The sequence below is a fragment of the Halyomorpha halys genome, unplaced genomic scaffold (assembly GCF_000696795.3).
Source record: "Halyomorpha halys isolate HHAL.00 unplaced genomic scaffold, Hhal_1.1 Scaffold151.1, whole genome shotgun sequence".
Lineage (NCBI taxonomy): Eukaryota > Metazoa > Arthropoda > Insecta > Hemiptera > Pentatomidae > Halyomorpha > Halyomorpha halys.
In genome coordinates, this window is record NW_027116659.1 from 195,541 (window position 1) to 210,185 (window position 14,645).

Below are 14,645 nucleotides of genomic sequence, written 5' to 3' on the forward strand. Positions count from 1 at the left end.
TGTGTCCTTAATTAGTTATTATTTACTATCAATGGATAATTCTACATTCATTTCTGTTCTTATTAACTTAATAAATTATGAAATAGTAAAATAACTATAAAATATTGTTTTTAAAATATAGATGGTTCTGGTGTGGTCAAAAATATTTTAAATGGTAAAAAAAAAACTATTTATTATGACTAACAATGTTTCCCCCACTATTTTATAATCTAATGTATCTTTTATAGCCCTGATGAAGCCCCCTGCTTACTGTGGTGTGAAATGTTGGTTTATAATAAATAGTTTTTCTTTTTTTTACTAAAATATATTACTCATCCAATTTTTCGTCCCTTCTTATAGGGCTGATGACTCTGACAATAGTTCACTCTAGACTTTGATGATTATCATAAAGCAGTGAGTGACATAAATTAATCTTTTAAAAACAAACTTGTTCATTGATGGTTAATAAATAATATGAAGAGTGAGGAGGAAAAAAAAATCGCGATTATATATATATAATATATATTTGCCTATAAAAATCCTAAAATTTACAATCCATACAACAACCATCATATAATGTTTGCAGTATATACACTAGTAAATATAACAGTAACAGTTTTTAAAATTATTTATAGAAATGTCACAATTGGAAGCGAACTCACAACTACGTCTTAAATATAAAGGCTGTTCGTTTAATAAAAAAAAGAAAAAAATTAAAAACTGCTCTAAACTCGTTACTAGCTCAGTACATTGTTAGAAACTTGGAGCACAGCCATTATTTCATAATAAACAAAATTTACTATGTATACAGCAGGTTAAATATTTTACTTTTCAAATTTTATTTATATATTATTGACAAAGTCAACTCGTGCCCTTCCTACAAGTTAGGCCATCTCTCCAACGCACATTTCAGACTTTTCAGCAAGAGCTATAAAAAATATACATAACTATACCATCCTTACCCTACAAACTATGATTTTATATTAAATGTTTTTTGTTTTTTTTTATTATGGCACAATTAAAAAGACAGACATTATTGCCACAGTAACTTATTGTACTATACATATAACGGAATAATAAATCACCCCATTATTTTGAACACGTCTTTACGTTTAAGTACACTGTTGTGAAACATACGGATACAATTCTCTCATAAAATCAATCATGAATCATAACACCTTTTGACAAAAAATTCTTAAAACTAGAATGAAAATAGCCCACAACTTTTGTAGTTGGAAATGCGTTATTGTATCAGTGAGTTAATAATAATTTTATGATTAATTATTTCTAAGTGAAATATTTATACAAAAAAGATATTCAAAAATTTTTTTTTCAAATTATTGATTCAAATTCGATACTTAATACAGCTGCATTAGTATCATTATTAATGATTTTCATTTTATTTTTCCACTTATTTAAGACTGGACTTTGGCTATAGTAAACATTGAAAATCACCTTAAATCAGTTTTATAAATTCAACCTTAAGGAGAGATGAATGGGAAAAAATAAAAGAACTAAATTAATTTTTCAGGATAATAAAATCAATGAAAATAGTAAAAGTTTGTTTTAAAATAGTGTAAAAACTAATTATAAAAATAAAATAATAATTAATAATATTTTGAATTAAACAAAAAGAAAAACAGATAAATTACAAGTAATTATAATTGAAAGTCCATTGATATCGGCCATTACAAAAGTTAGTCTATCAAGAGACTATAGTTCGAGTGACATTATGACATTAGGATAACAATAACTACAAGTGGCTCATAGTATTTATAAAAATTGGAACAATACAAAAGAATGATCTTACACCAGATAGCAGTCGTCATTGGTAAGTTATAAAATATAATCTGGTAACAAGATCTTTCAAACACTGTACAATTTCAACTATAACTCTACTCTTGCTCAAACTAAAATAATACCTAAACTAAATATTATTAAAAAAACTAAACAAATGTCAAAAAGATATAGTATTATTCATTTGAAGCTTTTATCATAAACTTACAAATGGATAATTTATTAAACAAGTATGATGCTACTATTCACAGTTTTCATACATCCGACTCTACAAAAATAACGAGATTGACTAGTCTAATTCTTTAGTAATTTATCAATAATATGGTCTCGACTGGAAAAAAAAAAAAAAAAAAGGAAAAAAAATGTCGCCATTATTATTCTTAACTGAATGATAACCATTGTAATTTGTTCTGAACATGAACTTCTCGTATTTAAATAACAAATACACATGATAGATATATATTGCCTTAGACAAATGTACAATCGATAATCACCCCAAACAGCGAGCTTAGACAAATCGCTGATTGGGGATTGGGTCTCAGGTTGGTCGGGGTGGGCAAGATTCATATAGGCAGGATGATTCACTGCAAGAGCAGCACATGTCGCTGGCGTATGAGCTACTGCAGTCTTCATCGCAACAATCGCCCCCAGAGCAGGTTCCGCAGTCTTCTCCTGGAAAAAAATAGTAATGAATTTACATTTTTAAATGATTTTATTAGTGTTGTTATGACTTATCACTAATTAGAAAGCTATATAATTACCCATGTGGTGGGAGTGTGGAGGAAGGAGATCCATATCCCTATAGCCAGCCCTGTAGCCAGCAGCGACTGCCTGGAGCCTACTCAATTGCTGCTCATAAAGCAGCGATGTACTCTCATCAGCTCTGCTTCTCTTTGTCTGGTAGGTACCTACCCTTTCTCCACTACCTTTAGATCCTCGAGTGCTAGAGGACCTCTCTCCAGAGGACTCCCTTCGATGACTAGGAATCTGCAACAAAAATTTAAATTTATACTAATTCAAACTACATTTAAGAGATTAAAATATCAGGCCCTCCGCATGTGAGGGAGTTTGAGTAAGGCACACATGTCAGGTCTCTCTTGCTTCAATCTTGTCTCGCTTCTTGTCGTCTATCTCACAACAAATTTTAGTTTCTCTTGCTTCAATTTCATTTTGCCTCATCTAAAGAGTGCATTAGTTAGCAATGAATTTGAGACTTATTAAGAGAAAAAAAGAAGATTATTCAAAGAATAAATGATTTTTTGAATGAGAATGGTGAAATTTTGACAAATCAAGAGAGACAAGATCTAGTTTACTGTGTCAAAATGAGGTATTTAAGACAAGAAAATAAATTTTATTGACAGAAAGTTAATCAAAGATGAACTTAAAGAGAAGAGAGAATGAAGTGTGACCATTTGAGATGGATGAGTGAAATGGGTCATGTGTCAAGGATGGGGATTAGAAGGTAAAAATTAAGTATTAGTGTAAGTTTGGAACAAGAGGAAGACCAAGAACTAAGTAAAATTGAAATCGGTAAAGTTTGGTGAGAGAAAGATTCTTAATAGAATCCTTGGAACCTTGGAGACCAGTAAAGAATATAAATTATGATCAAATTAGGAGCTAGAAATATATAAAAGAAACTGGATATAAAATATAAAGAAGAAATAGTATAACATAATTTATTAATTGGTTTATGTATTATTTCTATATAAATGAAAAATAGATAGTTAAAAATAAAATCTTACAATGTTAGAGTTATAAGAATTGTTTGGGAAACCAGTAAAAAAAAACTGTATTAACTAAGATTACCTGCAATGACTGATTGTTTGGATTGTGATGCCAGGTTGGAGCATAAGTGGAATAACTGCTCTCGCTCCTGGGTGGAGGTCTAGGACCATCGTAGAGGCTTTCACGGGACATATTGCTTCTCCGACTTGCCTTTGGGCTCTAAAAAAGATTTGAATTTGTTATTCCTTTCTTAACTCCACCATTTGAAACACTAGGATGTTTAATATATTACATGTTTATTGAGTAACCAGAAAAATTGCTAAGTTCTCTTTATTAAGGATATGTATGGCTATAATAAAATGGAAGATAAGCAAAATATGTAGCATGAGCTAAGCACTTTACTTTTAATAAAGTATTAACTTTTTTAAAAATATTATTCATTCTTTTCTAAAATTTTAGTTGAATTCTTGATAACAAACAGATTTATTGTAAGATATTAACCTGAGAATTAATTCTTGGAGAACATCTATAATCTGCCCAAGGTTCTTCTGGAGGGCAACGCTCATTGTAGATTTGCTGCTGACTTCTTATTCTATATTGGTGGTTATCTGAAAAATGTAAAACTCATTTTACGGAAGTTTCATCATGATTTAATTTTTTAAAAAAATTAAGTATTATAACTGGGAATAAATTAATTAAAGATTAAATATGACAATAAAAAACTAATTAATATTTAGTTAGACCTACTTTAAATACCACTTATAATACAAAAATTATAATACCTTTAAATAAAATAACTCTTCAGTATTTTATCTTATTGGTGCCATAAAAAATAAAATGTTAAATTACAAGATTATAGATCAAGAGCAGGAGTTATTATAACAAAATTATAACAAAAGGAGCTCATCAATGTCAATAGCATACAATTAGCAACATTTAATAATAAATATTTTACTAACAATAAAAATATTTCAAATAGTTTATTATGATTTACAATCTTTATCCAAAATGTTTCTCATGGATATCTAGTTTATTTTATTTTATAATAATTAAATTTAAGGCTAACTAATTTTATGTGAAAATATTATTACAGATTTTTCTCCAAAACTAAAGACAGCGGTAAGGGTATTCATGATCTTTAGTTTAACTGTTAACTGGAAAAAGTTGGATTGAATGGGATACATTTATTGCAGTTGAGAAATTAATAGGTCTGCTAAATGGGGAATGATGTCACGCAGCTAGCTGAGCTCCAAATTTATAGTCATCTTGAGAAGCCATTAAAATTTCAAAAAACAATAAAGTGAAACCATATAAGAATATTATTGATTTTCATTCTTATAATTGGCCAAAAACTAATTAAAATTGTAAATTAATAAATTCTTACTTGAATAAATATTTTGTTGACTAGAATTGAGATTGTTATATTCTACCGAAGGAGTGCTCTTGGACTCATGAAGTTGCCCAGGCTCCTGAAAAAATAAATTGGTGATCAAATATTGGTTACTTGAAGGATTTTTAAGAAATATTATAAGATATATAAGATGTTATAAGAAGATAAACTTATTACATTTGTGTGGGGACTATGCCTTAGAGGACAATCTTGAGGCCTAGCCAGTAAAGTTGTAGTTGCGTAAGGAGTGGGGCCATCTGAAGTAGGTTGAGGATTAGGTCCACCTGTGTAATATGATGACATGTTCTTGGTGTCGACCTCAGCATAGTCGCCAGTATCTTTCTTTTCCATCCAATCCTCAGGTTCTGTCCACTGCTGACCGACCATTCCACCACGCATCATTGTTGAGAGATTAGTGTTAACAACAGGCACTGGAAGGAAAAAAATTAATTAATACCATTATTAGGTTCTGGAACTTAAAAGTACTCCCCAATCATCGATTTAAATATTCAATAATAAAAAATAATTAATTAATTCTGAATGGATATAAATGTCATTAATCACTACGAAATCAATAAATAAATTGTAATGTCAATATATTCACCTGATAAGTGACCGAGTTGCTTATTAGCTCCTTTTCTCCTCAAATAAAGGACAGTCGTGCAAGCTAGTCCCAATAGCACTGCCATCACTATCACTAGCAGGACTAACCAAGCCTCTCCTCGAGTAGCAGCACGCAGCCCTCGTGCGGACGGGAACAGAGTGATGTGCTCTGACCAAGGTCCAAGTCCTAAAAGAAACAAACTCATATAGATAAATACCAACAATAAAAATTAAATAAAAAAAACAACAGAAAAATACTACTTTTAGTTATACCAAAAATATTGCGAGATACTCAATGCTCAATTCGTAATGTGTTAAGTGAAATATCCTGTTACATATTTATAACACTAATAAACACTACACATTTATAGCACTCTAACAAATGTAGATATATAGTCATATTTTTGAAATGCTTACACTAAACTTTATCAAGAATTGATTAAGGAGAAAATAACAAGTGTTAACCCTTTTTACTCTAATTTCCAACTTTAGGCCAAACCGGTTGATTTGTTTTTGAAATATATGTATGTTAAGGAATACATTTACACAAACATTAGAGAAATTAGAGGATAGTATTTGATAAAATTGATTAGGGACCAAATAGGTTTCAACCCACACAAACTCTGACAAATAGACATGGAACCGAATTCGTTATTGATATCTAAAACAGAAAATGCAATGGAAATTTTTATTCTGAAGACAAAAAAGTTTTCCACTTCTTGTAAGGAGGCAAAGCTTCCCAAAATTCAGTAGTGAGGAAGCAAAAGCTAAAAATAACAAAAATATTAATTGAGAATATTTAGTTTTATGGTCTGGAAGTAAGTTCATTTTTTATGGGCAAAGCTTTTATATTATATTACATACACAATAAATAAACAAAATATACCATATAATTCTAATTTTGTTTTATAATGAATTGAAAAGTAGTGTGGATAATGTAAATAATAAATCTTATTTTCTAACCTGCTGAATTAAAGCCAGCAACTCTCACTGAATAAGCGCCTTTCGAAGTCAAGTTATTCAAAAGGATTGAAGTTGTGCCGAGATTTAGGGTCATCTCAGCAAGCACCTTACTGCTGTTTCCCTTTACCTGAATCTAAAAACATAAATGATTAATATAGAATATGTAAGTCCAACTTTTGAAATCTAAAATTTAATATTAGAGATGTTGGATGGTTGGACTCTGTTATATTAAATCATAGATAGTCAGAAAATCAGTCAGTAAATAAATTATTTACATATACAAAAACATACATAAACAAAAATGACTATATGAAAAATATTCATACAAGCATGACTAGGGTGGTCCTTGAAAACTAACATTAAAAATGTATCTAGGACAACCATTTATTTTGCTCTATAATATAAAAAAAACTTTAATCAAAATTTCTGATTTTTATAAATGCTATAGAGGTCATTATTGAGCTTTAAAATTTTGAAGTAATTGACAATTTTTTGATATTTCTATAAAATTCGATGATATTGTTATACGAAAATTTTATAAAATTAATAAATCAGGTCAGTAATTCATCCTTAAATTTTGTGTCATTCAATTATAACTTACTGATTAGGAACCTTCATACTCATCATTTATCAGAGGAGTTCATGTTCAGGCAAGTGATGTGGCTCATTTTTAGTCATGTGGCTTAGAGCTGTATTCTAAGATTAAAGAGCTATGTACTGCGGATAAAAGCATAAAATTTGGTATGAAGGTACCCTATGGTATACTAATAAATATTAGCAATTTTATATAAAATAAAAAATACAAATTTTAAAATTGTATTAAAATATTTATAATTTTGAAGTTTGTTATTATTATTATTATTTTATGCGATTTCATAAGTGTAGTAGATTTAGACCATTTTGCATTGATTTACCACTGTCAGTCCATTACTGAATATCTAAAATGTGATGCTTGAAGTGTCCGAAACCAATATGTGATGATCATGACAAATAATTATGTGATCCTTGTTATAAGTGATTTTTATAAGATTTAGCTTTAATATCTAATTTTTTAAATTAAATTTTAAGTAATTTTGTCCCACTTGATGTCTGAAAACAGTGTGTTAAAGTAAGAAGGGGCTGTCTAGCAGGGTTTTTTTTTTTACTCTATCTTTTTTTAATTTATGATTTTGTGATGAGTATTACTGAATCACATTTCCTAAGTGCTTGAATTTTAATAAAAAGGTCTTTAATGGGGATGGTGGCTTTATGTTGTCCTAACTGACAGGTCATATTTAATTCAAAATTTGGTCTCTGATCCTGTTTGAAATGAATGAAATGAAATGAAAAAAATATTTATTCTGGGACATATGTCCCCTAAGAATAAATACATGGTTCATATATTAAGATTTTATCTGGCAAACATTTACAAATTTTCGGATAGTAAAATGAAATTATATTGGTTTTACAACTGTTTATAATGTTAATTAATATATGCCTATTTATTTTATTACAATGATGCAGAGGTTTGGTTATACAATAAGTGGAGGAATAGGTGTTTTTTAAAGGAAAGAATGGATGAGGACTGGCAAATAGGAGATGGGAAGAGAATTCCAGAAGGAAGTTGCATGTATGACAAAGGATTTGCTAAAGAAGGCGGTTCTATAGGAGGGCATATATAAATCAATTGGATGGGATCTGGTGTTTAATGAGTGGATGGATGAACGAAGAGTGAGGATATCTAGGATAAAGGTAGGTTTTTTGATTTTAAGAACTTGGAATAGGAAAACACCAAGGAGGTATTGCCTTCGGGAGGTCGGATAGAGCCACTTCAACTCTGTATACCAGCAGGAGACTTGAGAGCGCCTTGGGAACCTAAAGATAAATCTTACAAAGCAAGTCATGAGTCTCTTCAGTCTCAACTCTAGTCCTGCAGACAGCCCTCCATACACCAAGGATCCGTAGTCAAAGTGGGGGAAGACGAGAGAGGATACTAGGAGCTGATGTGTGTTCTGAGGAATGGAATTACGGAATCTTAGGAATTGTTTGAGTATCCTTTTTATGGTTCTTCAAGCAGCAAAGAAATGAAAATCAAGGTAATGAGTGATGTAACATTTTCCTTTCTTTTTTTTTTAAATATTAAATATTCTTACTGAATCATTGTAGCTTAAATGATTCATAATTAGTCAAATGAAACACAGAATAAAGAGAAATTTGAGAATTCAATGAACTGGACAAACGAAAGATATAAACAGACTGATGGTGGAATAGAAATCAATAAAAGAAATCAAAAACTTAAATCTAGTTAAGTTAACAGATAGAGAGTAAAAAATGATATGATTAATTCTTAATATCTTCTATATAACTAATCATATTACTATAAATAAAATAAAAAAAGGGTTAGGTTCCAAAACAAAGAAAATCTTAAGATTTTAAAGGATTCCAAATTTTTTGACAACTGTTTAATAAAATTATTCAATCATAATAGAAACTGAACTAACCTTATATCCTTGTAAAATTCCATTATGGTGGTCTGCGGGAGGAGAAGCCCACCTCACGTAGGCAGCAGTTGTATTAACAATATCAATTTGAACATTTTCAGGAGGTGCTGAAGGAACTAGTAAGATAAAAAAGAAAAACATTACTGTTACTAAATATTTATCAGTAACTACATTATTTTATTTATAACTGATTAAAACTAGATTTACACAATAGGTCAATTAGAAGGTTTTCATAGTTATTAAATAAACCAAAGAATTTATTTTTAAAAAATCATGTTGAATTTTATAAAACCATTGATGAGAATTTTTATAATAATTAATTTTGATTTATTATTCAGAGAAAAAATGTATCCAATTATGTCCATAAATCTGTTGCTATAACTCCTCATCCATTAAAAAAATATATATTTAAAATTAATAATCGTCAAATGCTTACTATCTTCTAGAGTCTTCACCAACTTGGAGCTGCTGGGCTGTCCTTCGATTGTTTTGAAGAAGGGAGCAATAAAAAATTCATAAGTGGTGTAAGCCCTGAGGGAAGTTACTGTGTACTGGGTCACCCCTCCGCTACCAGCAGTGGCCATGTTGTATTTATGCCATCCACCAGAAATCTCTCTGTATCTTATATAAACCCCTTCTACATATTCATCACTAGTTAACAACTAAAACAGAAAAAATAAATAATAATATAGTAATGATATTATTGTCTTATTTAAAACATATTCAAGCATAATTTCAAGCTTTTATATAGAATTTAATTGCTTATTTGAAAGGCATTGCTGTAATAGTGAACAATACAAAAATATTGAAGGAAATGGTTTGATGAGATTTATAAATAATAACAATTTTAATTTCAGTGATTAATTAGATCATTCTTAAATAAAACTTTAAAAATTATAATGCTATGCAAAAAAATGAAGAGCTGCTCAACTATGTTGAGTTGCAAATGTACTCAATCAGTCAATAAACTTTATTACTTATAATCATAATATAAATATAAATTAAATAATGATATTCCAGGTCTTTTATTTTCTTCTAACAAATAAATTTTTGTAATGGCAAAATAAAAATTAAATGTTAAGTAAAAGTTTCCGAATATTTCTTATTTACAGTCTAAGTAATAAATGGGAAGGGGGGACACTAAAGGAACTTGTATATTTGATAAACCTCGTTGTAATGCACTCAAAGTCTTGAGAAATAAAGTAACTCAAACAACATAGGTAAAGTTTTAATTTATTATAAAATAATTTATAGCCAAATATTTCAATGAGTTTTGTTAAGGACTTACTTTAACAAGTATTAAAAGGTAGTTCTTACTAAAACTTAGTTCATTCCTTACCTCCCATTCAACTTTGACTGAAGAGGAACTTATAGCAGAAACATCTTTCAAAGTAACTGCTCTTGTTGATAGCCTGACCCTCGCTTCGTCAAGAAGATGAGGAGCGATAGCTTGCCCTCCTTCTCGTAGGGTTCTAACTGTCTCCGAAACAGGACTTGGCATGGATAAACCAACTGAGTTTTCAGCTCGAACAGTAAACATGTAACGAGTGTCTGCTTCAAGTTCACTGACCTGTAAAAATATTTAGAAAAAAAAATTATATCATCAAAATAGTAAGGAAGTGATTTTTTAAGTACATGTAATGTGAGACAACTTTATACCTAAATAGAATATATAAAAATAAGGTATTTCAGTGATTAAATAAAATAAGCAAATAACTACATTATGTATACAGCCTATACATGACAGGTATGTGGGATCCATAGCGTATTGATTTGTGTTATTCTGAAGTAATTTATTTATTTATTTTTTTAAAATTACATAATCCATTTCCGTATAAATAAACAAATCTGTACAGTATTGGAAGAATAATATTATATAAAAAAGGAGACAAATAATGTTACTGGGTCCAATAAACCCACCTGTCGTATTATGGATTTTATAGTCTTATAGACTTCATAGTGTAGTCTAAATTCATTTTTAAAACATCCCATAGATTGAACCCCAGAACTTTTTTCCTGCATTGAACTAATAAAGATTCTATTTTTAGTTAATAATTAAAAAAGAAATAATGTTAAATATTTGTCCTTATGAAGAGTCTAAAAATTCTGTTTTTACAATAATAAGGAAATAATCGATCCTATACAGTAACTGATAAATTTTATATACAAAACGTTGTTTTTATAATAATGCATTTTATTCACTAGTTGTTGTTAAGAAAATACTAACCGTATATGTATGGCTTATTACACCTTTTGCAACAACCACCCAACCAGTTTGAAGATCTGGACTATAGTATTCAATGGTATATCTGTAACAAAGAATTTAATTTCATTGTAAAAGAAATGTAAATAAGGCAATTATTACTATTTTATGAGGAGAAGATGGTTGGGGGTGTGGTCAATGAAACACAAAGTATGAATGTCAATGGTACAAAAAGTATGACGCGAAGTATGATTAATAAAATAAGTTAATCATACTTATTTGTGTTTCATTGACCGCACCCCCAACCATCTTCTCCTCATTTATCATCCACAGTCAACTATCTCTCATAATTATTACTATTTTATAGTTGAACATGCTAAAATAAAATTACCCAGAAAGCGTTGAAGTTCCAGAAGGTGGATCCCATGCAAGAGATAGTGTGTGCAAGGTAGAATTGATGATGCGAAGATTAGACGGGGCTCGAGGCAGTGCACCAGGTTCCGGAGCCCGCTCTGGTTCACCACCGACCTTCAACCAGCCAGAAGACCAAGTTTCACCACTTTCTGATTTTGCAGAGCAGGTATAGACTCCTGAGTCAGTAGCATCCAAGTCTGAAAATAAGTAAATGGGTTAAATATAAAGATAATTTTTTTAATTTTATGATGCAGATAATAAAATTATTAATTTTATTGTTGAAATTAATTTTTTTTCACATCTAATCTATTTTGACACATTAAAATCTACCAGGAATGTAAATAAGAAACCCGAATTGTGTATAGAAAACAAATGTTGATTAACTGAAAATGAAAAAAACAATAATTTATCTCAATGCATTAATTAGAAAACAAAAAAACTCATACCAAATAAATAATAAAGTTTTTGGATCCAAACTTCATACATTTTGAATTTACTAACATAAAGTCAATTGTTCCGCCAAATTCAGCTGTCGATTTTGAAAAAAACAAAACAACTTTTTATAATTTCTATTCTATTTATTTATCTGCTTGTGTGAGTGATAATTCATTCATTGCAATCTTCTATAATTAAAAAAAAAAATATGGATTACAATGAAGTATTTTCAATAGCATTAAATGAACTTGTCTATTATAACAGAGTGATTGAGGATGACATCAGAACAACTTATACTGTAGCATACATTGTCATCAGATATAAAAACTATTTAAAACATATAATATAATGATAACATATAATATAATGATTTATTAAAAGATAGAATATATTTCATACCATCAATCCTTAGTACACCAGACGGGTGAATAGTTATGCGATCTCCATCTTGAATAGGGACACCATCTTTAGTCCAACGTAGTCTAGCAGGAGGATCAGATCGCACCTGACATGACAAGGTTGCAAATGACTGCAAAGGGAGCGTCTGATTGGTAGGACCTATTTCAATAATAGGAGGAGGTTTGTCACTGGCAGAAGTCACCTAAAATAATAAATAGAAAGTTTTAAAATGTTTATTTTTAAGAATAAAACAAAAAAATATGGTTCTGTGACCTAATCACACAACTTTCACTTACCACCTTCGAAAGTGAAAATTTTAAAGAAATTTTCTATTCTTTATTGTGCTATAAAAATTTGTATTTTAGGATACATTGTGAATAACGAATATCAACTTTGTTCCAATTAGGAATACGACAGTTTAAAGTTACTTTAGAGAAAGCCATTCATCAAGTCCTGCCAAACTATTTCAATGTAGATAACTGCTAGCTAGTATTAAAGATCTTTTAATTGTATATTGGTATAAGTTTAATCAAAATAGCTAGAACCATTTTCGAGGAAATCAAAAAGTGAGAAAAATTGACTCTATAAGTGTCATTTCCAGTCTAACGTATGCATGCAAGAACATACAGACCCTTTTATGATTCTTGTTATTTCGACTCAGGATAAATAAAAATGAGTATTTCTGTCAAAAACTGGAATCCAAAATTTTATACAATCGCACTTCATCCTCACACTATAAATTCTATACATAGATAGATGATAGTTAAAAATTCCTCTACAAGGCATATGTATAGTTGCAACATTAAAAGCCCTAAATTATTTTTCAATTACTGTGTACCAACTGTCAAGTATGTCTATTGAATAATATTATACACTAATATCAGTAATATTCCAAAGCTGGATTGATCCAGGAAGTGTTTTTCACAATACCGTCCTCATCCAGACAAAGTACATCAATGTCTTGAGAGAAACTTTGTTATACCAATGTGGATTATTCTAACATAGTAATCTTTACACCCAAAGATATTTCAATCATTAGTCAGATAAAAAGGGAGCGTTGTTAGTTATTAAAAAAAAATGTTTTCCATGAAAGATAAGGTAAACAGAAAATCACAATTACAGTTACAAAACTATTCCATTGGATTTATAATTATAATTTATATTTATAAATCAATAAATAAAGAAAAAACCTAGTTAATTATAAAAGGTACAAATTTAAGGTTAAAAAAGTACAACTAAAGCAATTAGTAGTGTTGTAAGGAAGGATTCACTTACCTCTAGAAAAGCCCTGGCAGTAACAGATCCAGCTACTGAGAGTGCCGAACAGAGGAGGTAGCCAGTGTCTTCTCTTAGCACTCCAACTATAGTCAATCTACCTTCAGGGGATACTTGAGCCCTTCCGTAAGAATTTGAGGGAAACATTAGGCTGCCGCCTCCTTCTCGAGCCCAGTACAGCGAAGGGACTGGTGATCCTCGGGAGACACAATCGAAAGTGGCTGTACCTCCAAGCTTCACAGCTTGGTCAGTAGGTTTTTTAATAAAAACTGGAGGAGCTGAAATATAATTTATTGCCTTTTTAAACTGGTTAAATCTCTTACTAAAAAAAGTATACATAATTATTGTTCATACAGTTGGTGTTAAAAATTTTGAAAATGTTAGTTTTATATATAAAATAAAATTTAACTTTTTTATTACTTATCCTCCTCTAAATATCTTCTTTATCTTTTTTTTCTATAATCTTATTTTTAGTGATTGTGATACAGCTTCCGTTTTTCACATAAATGTCGAATGATTGTAAGTTAATCAGAAGACTAGGTCATTTATTCATCATGTGCATGAAACTGGCAGGCATTTTCAAAATTTAAATTGGGTAAGACCAATAAATTAACACAGCTAATTAATAATAAAAATATTGTAAAACAATTGAACAACTGATTTAAAAAGTTAATTTTAATACTATACTATCTATCAACTGGAAGTTTTCAAGAACAATAATAAAAGTAAGATCCTAAATATATAGGAAATAGTATTATTTCTTATTGCTACCTACTTTTTATTATTTTATGAACTTATTGTTTATTTTACCTACTTATTATTATAAATATATATTGTAATATGCTCTTTTTTAGTAAATAGTATATTTTGATGTATAAATGGTTTTAATATGTTTCATTTTATGTATCATTTTAATATTCATTGCTTTGTTTATCCAAAAAGCAAACTAACCAAGTTTCATTGTTTATAATAACTTCGTGAT

The 14,645-nt window shown here is 29.5% G+C and overlaps 1 protein-coding gene across 3 annotated transcripts in view; it reads right to left on the minus strand.

The window, feature by feature from the left end:
- Nucleotides 1-512: 512 nt before the first annotated feature.
- LOC106678641 (roundabout homolog 2) overlaps nucleotides 513-14,645 on the minus strand; it is a 442,829-nt gene continuing 428,696 nt past the window's right edge. For all 3 annotated transcript variants that reach the window (XM_014417285.3, XM_014417283.3, XM_014417284.3), the window contains 15 exons: nucleotides 13,664-13,941; nucleotides 12,389-12,590; nucleotides 11,532-11,751; nucleotides 11,165-11,246; nucleotides 10,277-10,507; nucleotides 9,374-9,599; nucleotides 8,938-9,053; nucleotides 6,458-6,590; nucleotides 5,496-5,681; nucleotides 5,069-5,322; nucleotides 4,886-4,970; nucleotides 4,003-4,109; nucleotides 3,583-3,720; nucleotides 2,538-2,763; nucleotides 513-2,448 (listed from right to left, as the gene is read on the minus strand). In XM_014417285.3, the coding sequence (XP_014272771.1) occupies nucleotides 2,315-2,448; nucleotides 2,538-2,763; nucleotides 3,583-3,720; nucleotides 4,003-4,109; nucleotides 4,886-4,970; nucleotides 5,069-5,322; nucleotides 5,496-5,681; nucleotides 6,458-6,590; nucleotides 8,938-9,053; nucleotides 9,374-9,599; nucleotides 10,277-10,507; nucleotides 11,165-11,246; nucleotides 11,532-11,751; nucleotides 12,389-12,590; nucleotides 13,664-13,941 (2,618 nt within the window). In that variant the 3' untranslated portion in view covers nucleotides 513-2,314. The remainder of the gene's footprint in view (nucleotides 2,449-2,537; nucleotides 2,764-3,582; nucleotides 3,721-4,002; nucleotides 4,110-4,885; nucleotides 4,971-5,068; nucleotides 5,323-5,495; nucleotides 5,682-6,457; nucleotides 6,591-8,937; nucleotides 9,054-9,373; nucleotides 9,600-10,276; nucleotides 10,508-11,164; nucleotides 11,247-11,531; nucleotides 11,752-12,388; nucleotides 12,591-13,663; nucleotides 13,942-14,645) is intronic.